The sequence below is a fragment of the Corvus cornix genome, chromosome 6 (genome assembly GCF_000738735.6).
Source record: "Corvus cornix cornix isolate S_Up_H32 chromosome 6, ASM73873v5, whole genome shotgun sequence".
NCBI classification, from domain to species: Eukaryota; Metazoa; Chordata; class Aves; order Passeriformes; family Corvidae; genus Corvus; species Corvus cornix.
The window spans coordinates 14,059,969-14,072,978 of NC_046336.1; the positions used below are offsets into that span (position 1 = coordinate 14,059,969).

The 13,010-nt window shown below is 61.4% G+C and overlaps 3 protein-coding genes across 4 annotated transcripts; 2 read left to right on the forward strand and 1 right to left on the reverse strand.

The window, feature by feature from the left end:
- Nucleotides 1-157: 157 nt before the first annotated feature.
- Nucleotides 158-7,588, forward strand: PI4K2A (phosphatidylinositol 4-kinase type 2 alpha). The gene is made up of 9 exons (XM_039553786.1): nt 158-598; nt 3,142-3,342; nt 3,590-3,721; nt 3,805-3,958; nt 4,539-4,600; nt 5,074-5,173; nt 5,428-5,561; nt 5,844-5,903; nt 6,040-7,588. Exons 1-9 carry the CDS (start codon nt 206-208, stop codon nt 6,199-6,201), a joined length of 1,398 nt encoding a protein of 465 aa, XP_039409720.1. The 5' UTR covers nt 158-205; the 3' UTR covers nt 6,202-7,588.
- An 884-nt stretch (nt 7,589-8,472) lies between these two features.
- Nucleotides 8,473-9,565, reverse strand: AVPI1 (arginine vasopressin induced 1). Of its 2 annotated transcripts, XM_039553788.1 has the most exons (3): nt 9,300-9,565; nt 8,712-9,006; nt 8,473-8,631 (listed from the first exon to the last, which is right to left on the reverse strand). In XM_039553788.1, exons 1-3 carry the CDS (start codon nt 9,388-9,390, stop codon nt 8,562-8,564), a joined length of 456 nt encoding a protein of 151 aa, XP_039409722.1. In that variant the 5' UTR covers nt 9,391-9,565; the 3' UTR covers nt 8,473-8,561. The 2 variants fall into 2 exon arrangements, with proteins under 2 accessions (XP_039409722.1, XP_039409721.1); XM_039553787.1 differs by having other exon boundaries at nt 8,712-9,563.
- An 11-nt stretch (nt 9,566-9,576) lies between these two features.
- MARVELD1 (MARVEL domain containing 1) lies at nt 9,577-12,399 on the forward strand. Its single transcript, XM_010412964.2, has one exon. It carries the CDS (start codon nt 9,968-9,970, stop codon nt 10,493-10,495), a length of 528 nt encoding a protein of 175 aa, XP_010411266.2. The 5' UTR covers nt 9,577-9,967; the 3' UTR covers nt 10,496-12,399.
- The last annotated feature ends 611 nt before the right edge of the window (nt 12,400-13,010 follow it).

Below are 13,010 nucleotides of genomic sequence, written 5' to 3' on the forward strand. Positions count from 1 at the left end.
AGAGCCTTCGAGCCCGCCCCAGCGGTATCATGGCCGCAGCCGCCCCCGCAGTTCCCGCCGGAGCGGCCGGGATGGGCGTGGCGCGACGGGGGACGGAGCAGCCAACGGGGTGTGGCGGGGGCGGAGCAGCCCCTGGGGATGGGCCGTGACGCGGACGGAAGCGGAAGCGGCAGCGGCGGCACGGCGGGGCCGGGCGGGCGGCGCGATGGACGAGACAAGCCCGCTGGTGTCGCCGGAGAGGGCGCAGGGCCCCGACTACGGGCTGCCGGGGGGTGCCGTGCGCGCCCTCCCGCCCGCCGCGCCCCCGCCGCCCTCCCCTCCCGGCTCCCCTGGTGGCCGCGACCGCGAGCGGCAGCCGCTGCTGGAGCGCGGGGCGCGGGGCCCGGCAGCGGCGCAGGCCCAGGCGCAGGCCCAGGCGGCGGCGGCGGCGGCGGCAGCGGCAGCGGCGGCGGCGCAGCGGGAGCGCAACGACTTCCCCGAGGATCCCGAGTTTGCCGAGGTCGTGCGGCGGGCTGAGCTGGCCAGCGAGCGCGGCATCTTCCCCGAGCGCATCTCGCAGGGCTCCAGCGGCAGCTACTTCGTGAAGGACCCGCAGGGGGTGAGCTGGGCCCAGCCCTGCGTGGCCGACCCAGGGGTGGTGCCGCCCCCGTGGCTCCGGAGACCTGTGGGCTGAGCGGCGCTGGCCGGGAGCGGGACGCTGGCGGGGGTGACCAGCCGTGGAGGGCTGGTAGGAGCGGCCGGAGCAGCTCTGGGCTTCCCCGGGGAGAAGTACAGTGGGACCAGCAGCGAGAGTGCGGGGGAGCAGTGTCTAAGTGCTGATTCAACCTCTTCTGTGGCTTTGTGCCCAAAGAGGAAGGGTCACCCCCTCCCCCAGGCCCGTGCATCAGCATCTGAACACAGCGACTCCAGCCCCAGGGCTGTGACTCCGTGGGCTGAGCTGGTTTTGGCCTGTTTTTTTGAAATGAGTGAGATGTCTTCTCTGTGGCCGTGTGGTTGGTATAGTGGAGACAAAGTCCTTGGCATGTAGCTGGTCCCCTATAGATCTGGTGAGCTGTGTGGCAGCCGTCTCTGTGCCACTGACTAGATGTGTATGCAGCACAGGCTAGCTCCCTGCCTAATCACTTGAGCTGTTGCTTTTTCCTGTGACTGCCTTGCCACGTGTGTGCTAGGATGCTTCCAGGGAAGCAGGAGTAAGCTCTGTGGTCTGGTGTGTCCTAGTTTTCCTGCCCTGGGTGAAACCTGGCTCCTGGAAGCTGTGCCACGCAGTTCCAAGCTGAGCTGATGGCGTGTGGGGAAATACATGCTTCTTGTGCCACAGCCTTGCTCCCTCCTATTGCCCAACATGAGACCTGGAGTGAGCAGCCAGATGAGCTGCCTGGGGATTGCAAGTCGGAGGCTGCCTGGCTGTAGGAGACCTGAGCTCAAGGACGGCTGTTGGAGCATGAGTGTGAGGAGTCAAAGTCTGTGTACTGCTGGCGCTGTCAGCTGGCAGGTCCCCCAGACTATTTGCTGTTGGCAAAGGTGGTGTGTGACTGGTTTCTGTGGTTGCTGCCCAGGGTCACTAAAAATGTCCCGCTGTTGGGACACGAGAGAGTGTAGCACGTAGGTACTGTGGGCAGTGGGGGAAAGATATTGGGAGGAAAATCTTTTCTCTTTGATTATTTCTCTTGGGGCTGCTGGGGCCTGAGCTGTTCCAGCTGGGCTGTGCTGCCCAGCCCCGGTGGTTATGATCACCCCACTGCCAGCTGCTCCTCTGTGCTGGCCGGGCTCCCTCTGCCTTGCTGCTGGCACCAGGTAGACCTGTTTTCCCTGTCAGTGCTGCTCTCAGCACGGGTCTGTCTGCTAGGGGATGCTGTGCTGCCAGGCCTCTGGTCTCCGCTTCCACGCTGTTCCTGCCTGGCTGGGTCTTGCTCTGCTGGACTGGTTTCATGGAGCACAGGGCTTCATGCTGCCAGAGCTCCTGACAGGCCTCTTTGCAGGCATATATCCAAGGATGGGTTAACAGTCACGTGGCAGTCGTGTGGGGCTGGTGCGGGGGATTGCCTTCCTGGGGAAAGTGGCTCCAGCATGTGATCTGGGCATGGCGCAAGTGATCCTGTTCCCTCAAATCCTTCCTTTCTGTCTTCCTGGTGGACAAAATCTTGGTTCTGCTTGCTCTGGCCTGGCTTTTGGTCCTGGACAGACTGAGATTGCATTGAGGTTCCCTGCTGAGGCACTGGGACTCATGTTCCACTTCCATGTTCTGGCAGGAGCTCAGCTTGGGGAAGTGACACCCACTCAGGCCAAGGCTGGCACTAGCCATGGGATGGAGGCCTGGTTGCGCGTGCTGCTGAGTCACCCCAGAGCAGGGGCTGCCAGCCCCCCAGGGATGCCTGACTTGTGGAAGGCCCTGCTCTCATCTGTGTGGTGTGGCAGTGCTGGCTCAGCAGTGGTGCAGTGCCCCACACAAGGCTTCTGTGCTCTCTGCAGCAGTGGGATACTCTGCTGTCCCCACTGTTGGGTCGGTGTATGCAAGGCTGGACTGAGGGGCTGGGAGTGCTGCTGGTACCAGCTGGTGGCCAGTTTGGAGCTGCCTGTGCCCTCTCATCCACAGTGTACCCAGAGAGTCAGCCCTCCTGCTGGGCCCCCAGCACAGAGCCTTGGCTCCTCAGGGACCCTGCAGCTGCTTGGCTGTTATGGTCCTTTTCCTCTGGTCAGTTTGGGATCAGCTCTGTTCAATGGATTTTTGAGCCAGGGCCAGGATTGCTATCCCTGACCCTCTCCTGTGTGGACATAATGACCAACGATGAGCAGTAGCTCTCCCTAGCCATCCAAAGGTCGCTGGAATGAGACTTATGTGTTTACCAGGAGACTGCATCATCACCGGTGTTTTTGGGACAAATTGGGTATAAAGGTCTCTGGGCAGCACTCTGGTCTTGTGGGATGGGGTACTGGCTGGAGAGGTGTCCTTCCCAGCTCTTCCCACCTCCATATCAGGAGCTGTGAGGTTTTGCCTGGTCCCAAAGGCTGGTTATTATCCTAATGAGGGGCAGTTCTGGACCTGTTCCGTAGTGTCCCCACTGTGGGCCGGCTCACGGGCTGAGGAAGGTGTCCCAGCTCTACCAACTGCCTGGACTCAGCCCTCTTCTCTCCCACTCACAGAAAATCATTGGCGTCTTCAAGCCCAAGAATGAGGAGCCATACGGGCAGCTGAACCCCAAGTGGACCAAGTGGCTGCAGAAGTTGTGCTGCCCGTGCTGCTTTGGGAGAGACTGCCTTGTCCTGAACCAGGGCTACCTGTCGGAGGCGGGTGCCAGCCTGGTAGACCAGAAGCTGGAACTCAACATTGTTCCCCGCACAAAGGTGAGGGGACAGCTGCTGGGGTCTTGTTCTGGGGAGGCTTTTGTGTGCTTCCACACAGCTCTGCTTGCACCTTGCCTTGTGCCACTGCTGACCTAGGAGATGGAGTGCTCTAGACCAGGACTGTTCCTGCTCAAACCCTGGGGATCCTTGTGCTGGGCAGAGCTGTGGGAAATGTTGTGTCTTGGTTTTATGAGGCAGTCTTGTGACTTGCCAGAGGCCCCTGCTGACTGTGCTCATGTCCCTCCAGGTGGTGTATCTGGCCAGTGAGACCTTTAACTACAGTGCCATTGACAGGGTGAAGTCCCGAGGAAAGAGGCTGGCCCTGGAGAAGGTGCCGAAAGTTGGCCAGCGCTTCAACCGCATTGGTCTGCCACCCAAGGTAGGGCTGCCAGCCTCTGTGCCTGCCTGTTGGCACCCCCTGGTTTCTGTGGCCTTCTGTAATACAGCCTGTCCTTGCTTCAGGTGGGCTCCTTCCAGCTCTTTGTGGAAGGCTACAAGGATGCAGACTACTGGCTGCGGCGGTTTGAAGCCGAGCCGCTCCCGGAGAACACTAATCGGCAGCTGCTGCTGCAGTTCGAGCGGCTGGTGGTACTGGATTACATCATCAGGAACACAGGTAGGGCCAGCTGCCTGGCATTGGATGCTGCCTGCTCCTTCATGTCCTACTATGCTGGAGAAAGAGGAGGGAGATACGGTCTTGCTGTCTTTTCCCAGCACCTGAAACTCCTCTCCCCTTGGTTGCTGCCACATGACATCTGCCTCTAGGCAGAGTGCAGCTGCTGGGCTGCCCACCACCTGAGGCTCTGGCTGCTGGCCTGTGTTCTGGCAGATCTGGATCTACCACAGTGCTCAGGTGAAAGTTTGCCAGCTGTGAGGATCCAGGGACATCCAGAAATCAAGCACCTGACTGTGCCCCTATATTCCATTTCACACTGCATTCCTGAGTTTCTGCCAGGCTGGAAGGGGTTGAAGTTGCACTCTGACCTTTCTCTTGGGAGCTGGCAATGTGGATCTCTAGGGCTGGCTGTGAGGGGCTTGATGTGGCTTCCCATGCCTGCAGCAAGCTTAAGGACTTAGGGGTAGAGTTTGAGCCTAAAATGTCTGTCTCACTTCTGGGTCAGAGGAGGAACAGTCTTCTGCCCAGCATGCTGCAGGGAGGCCCTGGTGCTGACACAGCTGGTTTTATCTCCCTGCAGATCGGGGCAATGACAACTGGCTCATCAAGTATGACTGTCCCCTGGACAGCGCGGGCGTGCGGGTGAGTGGCTGCTCCTTGGCAGGGGCTACATGGGGACTCTGCTCCTGGAAGCTGCCTGCTCGGCAGGCAGGACAGGAATTTCCCATCTGGCTTGGGTTTCCAAGTGTGTGGAGGCCTGATCTTGTCTCCTGGGCCTTTTGTTACCCTTTGCGTGGATGGTTTGTGGCCTAGTGGGACTTCATGAGGATGGATGCAGCTGAACTCTGTGGGGGAAACTGGTGTTGCTGGGGGAAACTGGTTTTGCTGGACCTGTGCATCTTTGGAGTGAGGCCTGGGGGGGAAACAGCTTTGTCCCCCTTCCCACCCAAAGTAGACTATGTTTCCCTACAGTCAAGGGACCGTGCTACAGGCAAGAGGCTGCCGTGCCTCTGTGGTAGCCAGGGCAGAGATCCTGACAGTGGAGCTGCAGAGAGTAGGAGAAGGACTGTTCCTGCTGGGAGGACCTCCTTGTGACATGCTTCACTTCCTTCCAGGACAGCGACTGGGTAGTGGTGAAGGAGCCCATCATCAAGCTGGCTGCTATAGACAACGGTTTGGCCTTTCCCTTGAAACACCCGGACTCATGGAGAGCATGTGAGTCCCTCAGGCAGTGCCAAGGCACCATGGCAAGCCATACAACTCCGTGCTTGGGCATCCTCCTCAAGGACTGTAGAGGAGAGGGCTAGGGCTGTGCCTCTGCAACTTCTGGGTTCATGGGCAGCTCCTCAGCAGAGACTGTAGAAGGCAGATGCTGGATCCTGTGTCCCAGATGCAGAGAATCTAGCACACCAGATGTGGCACTGTGTGTTGCTTTTCCCAATTCTAATGTCTCCTGCTTCTTCCCACAGATCCATTCTACTGGGCATGGCTGCCCCAGGCCAAAATCCCCTTTTCACAGGAGATCAAGGACCTGATTCTTCCCAAGATCTCAGACCCCAACTTTGTCAAGGACCTGGAGGAAGATCTGTATGAGCTCTTCAAGGTGAGCTGGGGGAGTGGGTGAAGATGATGTGGGAGGAGGAAGAGGGAGTGGTGTTGGGGAGCTCCCTATCAAGGTTGCAGGAAAAGAAAGGTGGTCAAGTTCCTGACAGCATTTCTGGGCTGAGGCACAGCAGGGTTATACTTCTGCCAGGAGCTGAAGATTCAGTGTGGGGAGAAGTAGGAACCCCATGGGACAGGAGGAGGGGCTTGGGGAATAGGTATCTTGTGCATAGCATGAAGCAGTGGGTGGATCCCATTGTGTTCTTCATTCTTTCTCTTGCAGAAAGACCCTGGCTTTGACAGGGGACAGTTTCACAAGCAGATTGCTGTCATGAGAGGCCAGGTAAGCTGTGCATAGGAAAGACAGATGGGTGAGGTAGGAAGCCTCATCCTGCCTGCATGGCAGGAAGGGTGCTGGTGTGGGTGCTCTCTGTTGCTCTGGCAGGGCAGCTCAGGCCTTGCTCTGTTGTGCCATACAGATCCTGAACCTGACTCAGGCGTTGAAAGATGGGAAGAGTCCACTGCACCTGGTTCAGATGCCACCTGTGATTGTGGAAACAGCGCGCTCCCACCAGCGCTCCGCCAGTGAGTCCTACACGCAGAGCTTCCAGAGCCGGAAGCCTTTCTTCTCATGGTGGTAGCTCTAGGAGCCACGGGCAGGGCTTGGCCACCTTGGACTAGCACTGCAAGAGGAGCTGGGCCGCTGTTGGCTTCTGTGGCTGGGACTCGACCTTCAGGGTAGAGCGAGCAGGCGTGGCTGGAGGAACCTGCAGCTGAACTGGAGGCGCCAGGCAGATTGGGCATGGTCCCTCCCCAGCTCCACTGGAGCTTGGTGCCCTGCCTGGGGCAGAGGCCAGGGGGAAGGTATGGGAATCTGCCAGGAACTGTGGCATGGCTGGGACCCTCCCCCTGCCTCTGTTCCTTGGCCTGCATGCGGTTCTGAGCACCCCTGCTTGGGGCTGGGATGAACAGGCTGCCTGAGCCAGGATCCGTCCAGCCCTTTACACCAGCCACTGGCCCTTTTTTTTTCCCCAACATGCCAGCTGCCGGGTTGGGAAGGCCTTTAGCAGGTGATACCCCCTCTGTTTCCCTGAGGGTGTGCTGTACTCCTCCACTGTCCCTCCCCTGCCCCAACCCCGTGCACGCTGCTTTCCTCAGGGGGAGTTCCTGCTGCCCACTGGTGTAGCGGGGACCGCAATGAACGGCTGTTCTCTGGCTAGAGGCTCGAGGAGGGGACATAAGAGGGACAGCATGGGACTGGCTTGGGTGCAGTTAGACATTAAGGGGAAAAAGGTGCTGGCTTGTCCCTGTGAAGAGCAGGCGGCTTCACAGAGCTCTCCCATGGGACCTCTCCCCTTCTGCCCCAGTCCATTTCTCCTGCCTGGTCTCCATGGTGGCTCTTGCTTGACTTTTTCCCCTCTCCCAGCAAGCTCCCTGGCTGCTGTGCAGCCAGCATGGTGCCAGCCTTGTCTGTGCCTAAGGACCCTCTTGAGGGGCAGGGGCTGCCAGGGAAGGGCTGGAGGGGCTCTTCTGCCACGTGGCTGGGAGCACTGGGGGACCAGCATGGACTCCTGGATGCCCTGGAGCTGACAATCTTGCAGGCCTGCTGTGGGTGGGGGAGGCAGGGAGCCCCTCTCTCACCAGCAGCTGCTGAGCTTGTGTTGTATAAAACAGTACCAGGGCTGCTGCCTGTACCCGCTTGCCTTGAGCTGTGGCTTCTCAGGCTGCTAGGGAAAGTCGGTATTGGGTCTTGCTGTCCTGTTAGCCCATCTTTGGGGAGTGAGGGGGATGAAGGCAGGTGAGCCTGGGAGGGCAGAGCAGCTGCTTTGTCTCCTGCAATGGGGAGGGGGCTCAACATTGGCTGTGTAAGCACAGAGGGGGCAGGAGTGGAGATCCCAACTCCCCGGCCAGGCCCAGCTGCATTTGACTGACCCAAAATGTATTGTTCTAATGCACTGTAGAAATGTATGTAATGTATTTAAACCATGCAACCATCTGAATAACAGAGCTGCTGTTCAGCTGGCTACATCTGCGCCTCTGCAGCTCCCTGGAGCAGCTCGGGGCTCCTCGGCCCATGGCTGGTATCCATATGTACCTGCACAGGGATTCACTGGCCTCCTGCAACTGCTGGAGCTGCTGCAGGACAGAGTCCCTTTCCTATCTGCTCATGCTGGGCATTGAGGGCAACCAGCTGCCCAGGCTGTCCCTTGGCATCCTGTGTCTGCAGGTCCTGCTCCAGCCTCGCCTGGGCCCAGCGGCTCTCGGAGAGGAAACTCTGGAGGCTGGAGATGAGGCTGCCCAGCTGCTGCTTCTCCTCCTCGAAGTGGCCACATTCAGACTGTAGAGCTGCTTCCTGCAGCTGCTTTTCCTCCTTCAGCCACAGGACCATGGCCTGGAGCTTTGCTCTTTTGGCAGTGAGGCTGGACACCTCCTGCTTCAGCTCCTCCAGCTTCAGAATGTCCCCCATGATTTCTCCATTCTCCTGGGCGCTACACTCCTCCAGCTTGGCCAGCTGGTCTTCCAGCAGAGAAATCTTTCCCTGGAGAATCTCTATTACCTCTTCCAAGCATTCCTTCTCCTGAAGGGCAGCATGTAACTTGTTCTTCAGTTGTCCCTGTCACTGTGCCAGGTCAGTTACTGTGTGAGTGACTGTGCATTGGAACAGATTGCCCAGAAAGGCTGTGGAGTCTCCCTCACAAGAGGTATACAAGAACTATCTGAATGGAATCCTGTGGCATCTGCTCTAGGCTGACCCTGCTTAAGCAGGGAGGTTGGACCAGATTACCCAGAGGTCTGTTCCAACCTGACCTGTGCTGTGGGGCTGTTCCCCTTACACTAGGTGCCGTACAACGTCCTGGACCATGGTTCTGCCACTCTGGAGGAAGGCCAGGGATGAGCAGGACACAACCAGCCACCACTGTCCACCCTTTATTAACCATTCATTGCACCCTGCCCAGTACACTTAGTGTCCTTGAAGAGCTGCTCTCCATGGCCCAGCTGCTCAGTGCTGCTGCATGGACCCTGAGCCTGTCTCGGCCCCGCAGTCACCCTCCAGCTTCTTCTCCACGATCCTACGGGGAAGAGGTGTGTGTTAGCGACGCGGCCCGGCCGCGCTTTCCCTGGTTGCGCCGCCACCCCGGGCCGCACCTACCGAAGGTGTTCGAAGCGCCGTAGCGCTGCCATCCCGCCGCCGGGCTGGGCTGTTCGCCGTCGCCGCAGCCGCCGCAGGGCCCGCGCCATGCGCCGCTGGCCCGCGTACCGCCAGACGAGGCGGGCGCGCTCCTCGGGCCGCTCGGCCCCGCCGCTCCGGAACAGGCTCCGCAGCTCTAGCAGCCCCACGCCCTGGAAGATGTTGGCCGAGGCCCGCTTACGGGCGCGGGCTGCGGGCGCCGCCTGTCCCGGAGAGTCGCTCACCACCGAGGCCGGAGTGCCCATGGCCCTGGCCGCTGCGGGCACCGAACAGTCGGCGTCAGACTCCGGTCTCGCCGTCCGGTCCGGTCCGCTTCCCCCGGGATCCGGGGCGGATGCCCAGTGAGGAAGGGCGGGCATCAGGGGAAGGGCGGTCCGGGGCGCCGGGCAGGGGGCCAGCCGCGCAGGCGGGGCCGCCCGGGAACGCGGGAGACGCCCCGGCTCGGGCCGGGGCACGCAAGTCCGGTCCCGCCCCGCCCGGGGCGCTGGGCCCGCCGTGACCCACTTTCGCTCCGACACCGCCCCGCGCCCACCGGTCCCTCGCACAGACCTGGCGGGGGCGGCTCCGCCTGGTGCCCGCTGCGTTCCCGGACCCGCTTCGCGCCACCGCACCGGGGTCCCGCCGCGGCCGCGCGCCCCATTCATCCGCTCGCTGCGCGCCGCCCCGCCCCGCCCCGCCGCCAATCCCCGCCCGCCTCCCGCTGCCAGGACCAATCGGCGCCGAGGGGCGCGGCCGCGCCGCTCCGCTGAGGAGGCCACGTGGCGTGGGTGACGTCACGGGCGGGGTGCGAGGCCCCGCCCCGGGCGGGGCCACGCCGCGCACCTCTCCGAGGGGAATCCAGATGACGTAAGGGGAACCCCGGCGCGCGCCCCCCGCCGGCCGCCGCACGGGGTCCCGGTGCGCTGTCTCTGGGCCCCGCCGCCGGCATCGGTCGCCGTCTCCTTTCGCGCCCGCGTTGTTGTCCCCCCTCCCCCCCGGCGGCAGCAGCACGGGAGGGGCGCGGCGGGCCCTGCTCGACGGCGCATCCGCGGCGGCTCTCGGTGTCATGATGGGCTGGCCGGAGGTGCGGCGGGGCGCGGAGGCGGGGCGGGGAGGAGAGGAGAGGCCCCGCGCGGGGAGGACCGCTAAGTGCCAGATGTTTGGCAACGGTCGGGAGGAAGTCGCTGCCGGGGCCCTGAGTCCCGCCCGAGCCGCGCCGGAGCAGGCAGGGCCGCGCCATGGCCCGCACGGCTCCTCCGACAGTGCCGCCGCCCCCGGGGCCGCCGGCCCGCGGCTCCCTCAGCCTCCATCGCGCCTACCTGCGGAGCCCGCTGGGGCCTGCTACGCTGGGGCAGCTGGCGCTGGGCGCTGCCTTCTGGGTGACGGTAGCGGCTCATAAGTACGAGGGGGCGGCTCACTTCGCTCTGTTTGCCGCCGTCCTGGTCTGGCTCCTCACCCTGGCCCTCTTCGGGCTGAGCCTGCTGGGGCGCTGGGAGCTGGTGCCCTGGCTGGGCTCCCGCTGGCTCCTCACCAACCTGGTGCACGACCTGGCACTGGGCGTGGGGCTCTACGCAGCTGCCACTGGCATCATGGGTCACAAGGCCAAGCAGAGAAGCTTTTGCAACCTGCCGGGCTACAGCCAGCATTGCCTCTACAGTGCCTACCTGAGCGCCTCCATCTGCGGGGGCATCACTGCCTGCCTGTACCTCTTCTCTGGGCTCTATTGCCTGTCACGGCGTTGCCAGGACCAGCGAGACATCATCTGAGATCCCGTGCCACTTGGCTCCCCTTCTCAGCCACCGACAGAACACAGCCCGTCTTTGGGATGACATGACCCTGCCGCCCCATCCTCTCCTGGCTGACTGCACTGCAATTCCTCCAGAGACTCCTGCACAGATGGATGGACAGACAGAGGACTTCGCCGAGCATGGCTTTCACTGCAACGCACCGAAACACCGTGGACACCCAGCCACTGCACAGGCCCTTCTCCCACCCCTGGACAGACATAGGCTACTGCAAGTGGAAGGACCCAAATGGGGAGCCCCTAAGAGGGATACCAATCTTTGGGAGCCCTCCTAAGACTCCAGCCAAACTTCCCTGCCCCTGGTCTTGCAGATGCTGCATGCTCAGGTGGGTGCTGACCAGTCCCTGGGGTGGAGGGAGACTGGCCTGGGGGAGCTGAGCTGGGGGCAGCAGTGCCTAGTGGAGTTGGATGGGCATAAACCCCTCTGACCTGCTGGCAGCCCCTTCTTGCTATTCCAGCTGTATGGTGCCTCCACAATTCCCTAAGGGAGGCTCTGAACTTGGCTTCCCCAGCCTGGGCCCCTCTTTCTGTCTGGCCTGAAAACGTCCTTCATTGTATTGGAGCCCCAAAGGGCTCGGTCCCTCCCTGCCCTGCACTCTGGGGGTGTGGAGATACCCAGGTACTGCACAGCCAGATCCAGCATCACCCCAGTCCGGTGTGGGGATTGAGCAGGGGAGCAAGGCCTCCATTGCTGCGTAGTGAGGGGAAGGGCAAGTGGAGCTGTAACCTGTCCGTCACCCTGGGCAGGGGGTAAATTCCTCCAGCCTTGGAGTTTGTTCAGTCCTGGGATGGGGCCAGGTGCCCTTGGGGTTGAGGGGAACCAGTCATGGGGTTGTTCTCTCCTCCTGCTGTCCTGTAGAGACGTTTGTAGCTCCAAGCCACCCAGAGCCACTGAACCAGCCCTGGGGCCAGGCTACTCCAAAAGGGACAGAAACAGCCTCGCTGATGGTTCTGGAGATCAGCCTGCAGCCCTGCCTATCTCTGCTGCACTTGGTTTATCATCCTGGAACATTCCCATCTTTGGACTCTCTGGGACTGGGCAGAGCCTGGAGACTGTGGTGAGGTGGAAGGGAAGGGTGAGCATTACAGCATGGCAATGCTAGGCTGTGCTAGCACTCTGACCATGGGGGAGCTGGGGCCAGGCACTGTGGGACCACAGCCTATCTTGGAGAACAGAAGAGGACACCAGCACTGGAGCCAGCCCAGCCCTGGATCAGCCTCCACAACTCACCGGGTACCAAGCCCTGATGAGGCCATGTAGGGCTGACTTGAGAAATGGGCAGCCAGAGACAGAATTTTTGGAGCAGCACCACACTAGGGCTGTCCTGCCACAAGCCCTCCTCACCCTGCCTAGAGGCAGGTCCTCTCTATTGCTCCCAGTGCGAGGAAGGGTCTGCTCCAGTCTCTGTGTAGACTCAGATCAGTGAGATGGGTGTCCCCAGCAGCTGGCCACAGCTGGCTGTTGCCTGGGGTTCCCTGGAGCCTTTTGTGAGGTGGAGAGCAGCAGCCATGGTTGCCCTGGGGGCTTGAAGGGGTCTGGGATTGGTACTGGGTCACCACTTCCATCATGATGTGCTGTCCCAGTGTGCACCCCATCATGCTCAGGGGCCCTGCTAACCCGCAGGCCCTGGGTGGGACGTGCTGTCTTTGCCCGGTGTCAAGGCTGGTCCCTGACACCACCTGCCTCTGCCTACTCTGGTGCGGCCGTTGGCCCAGGCTGTCCAAAATGCCCTCGGTGCTTCTGCCACCACAAGTGCCTTTCCCTGGCTTTCTGCAGCCCTGTCTGTCACACCAGCTCTATCCCCTTACAGCCTCCTTTCAGGTGCCAATGGATTCACCTTCCAAATAAAGCGATGTTGGCGCTCACTGAGTGTCTGGGGCTTTGTGATGGGCTGGGACCTGCTGGGTATGAGGTCTGAGCTGAGATCACACCCAGCTCTCCAGCCCTGCACCCTGGGGCCTCTCTGCTTGGAGCCTCTGGCCATGGTCATGAAGTCCTGGGGTGCTCTAGGGTCACAGGCAGGCTCCCTGGTGCTGAGCCACTGCTCCTGCTAGAGAGGCTTAAGCCTCTGCCCTTGAGGACAGGGACTATCCCTGGCCCTGCTGCCTGTCCAGAGACAGGGCACAGCCTGATGCTCACATGGGGCTCCCGACAGAGCAGAGGGAAGCCAAGTCCACAGGGTTCTGTGGCTGTGGGATGCACTGAGGACAGGATTTAGTTGCATTCCTAAGGGCCTTGTCACTCCATGCTGAAAGGACCTTCTGTCCCAGGGCCAGGGCACTGCTGGGCAATCATGTACACACTGACTGGCCCTTGGTGGGTCAGGGGCCAATGGAGGGCTGCCAGCATCTCCCAGGACTGGCTCCAGCTCTGGGATGCACTCTTGGGACAGGGTTGAATCTTGGACCTGGACCCACAGCTGAGATGTCACTGGGAACCCAGCCTTCTGCCTATGGGACACACACCCTGTTCATCA

Bases quoted from the DNA above. Each gene is read 5' to 3' on its own strand.
- AVPI1 (XM_039553787.1), bottom strand. From the start codon at position 9,394: ATGAATGGGGCGCGCGGCCGCGGCGGGACCCCGGTGCGGTGGCGCGAA. The intron at 8,632-8,711 runs GTAGGTGCGGCC...TCTTCCCCGTAG, and splicing joins CGGCGCTTCGAACACCTTCG to GATCGTGGAGAAGAAGCTGG.
- MARVELD1 (XM_010412964.2), top strand. From the start codon at position 9,968: ATGGCCCGCACGGCTCCTCCGACAGTGCCGCCGCCCCCGGGGCCGCCG.
- PI4K2A (XM_039553786.1), top strand. From the start codon at position 206: ATGGACGAGACAAGCCCGCTGGTGTCGCCGGAGAGGGCGCAGGGCCCC. The intron at 3,959-4,538 runs GTAGGGCCAGCT...ATCTCCCTGCAG, and splicing joins TTACATCATCAGGAACACAG to ATCGGGGCAATGACAACTGG. The intron at 5,562-5,843 runs GTGAGCTGGGGG...TTTCTCTTGCAG, and splicing joins ATCTGTATGAGCTCTTCAAG to AAAGACCCTGGCTTTGACAG.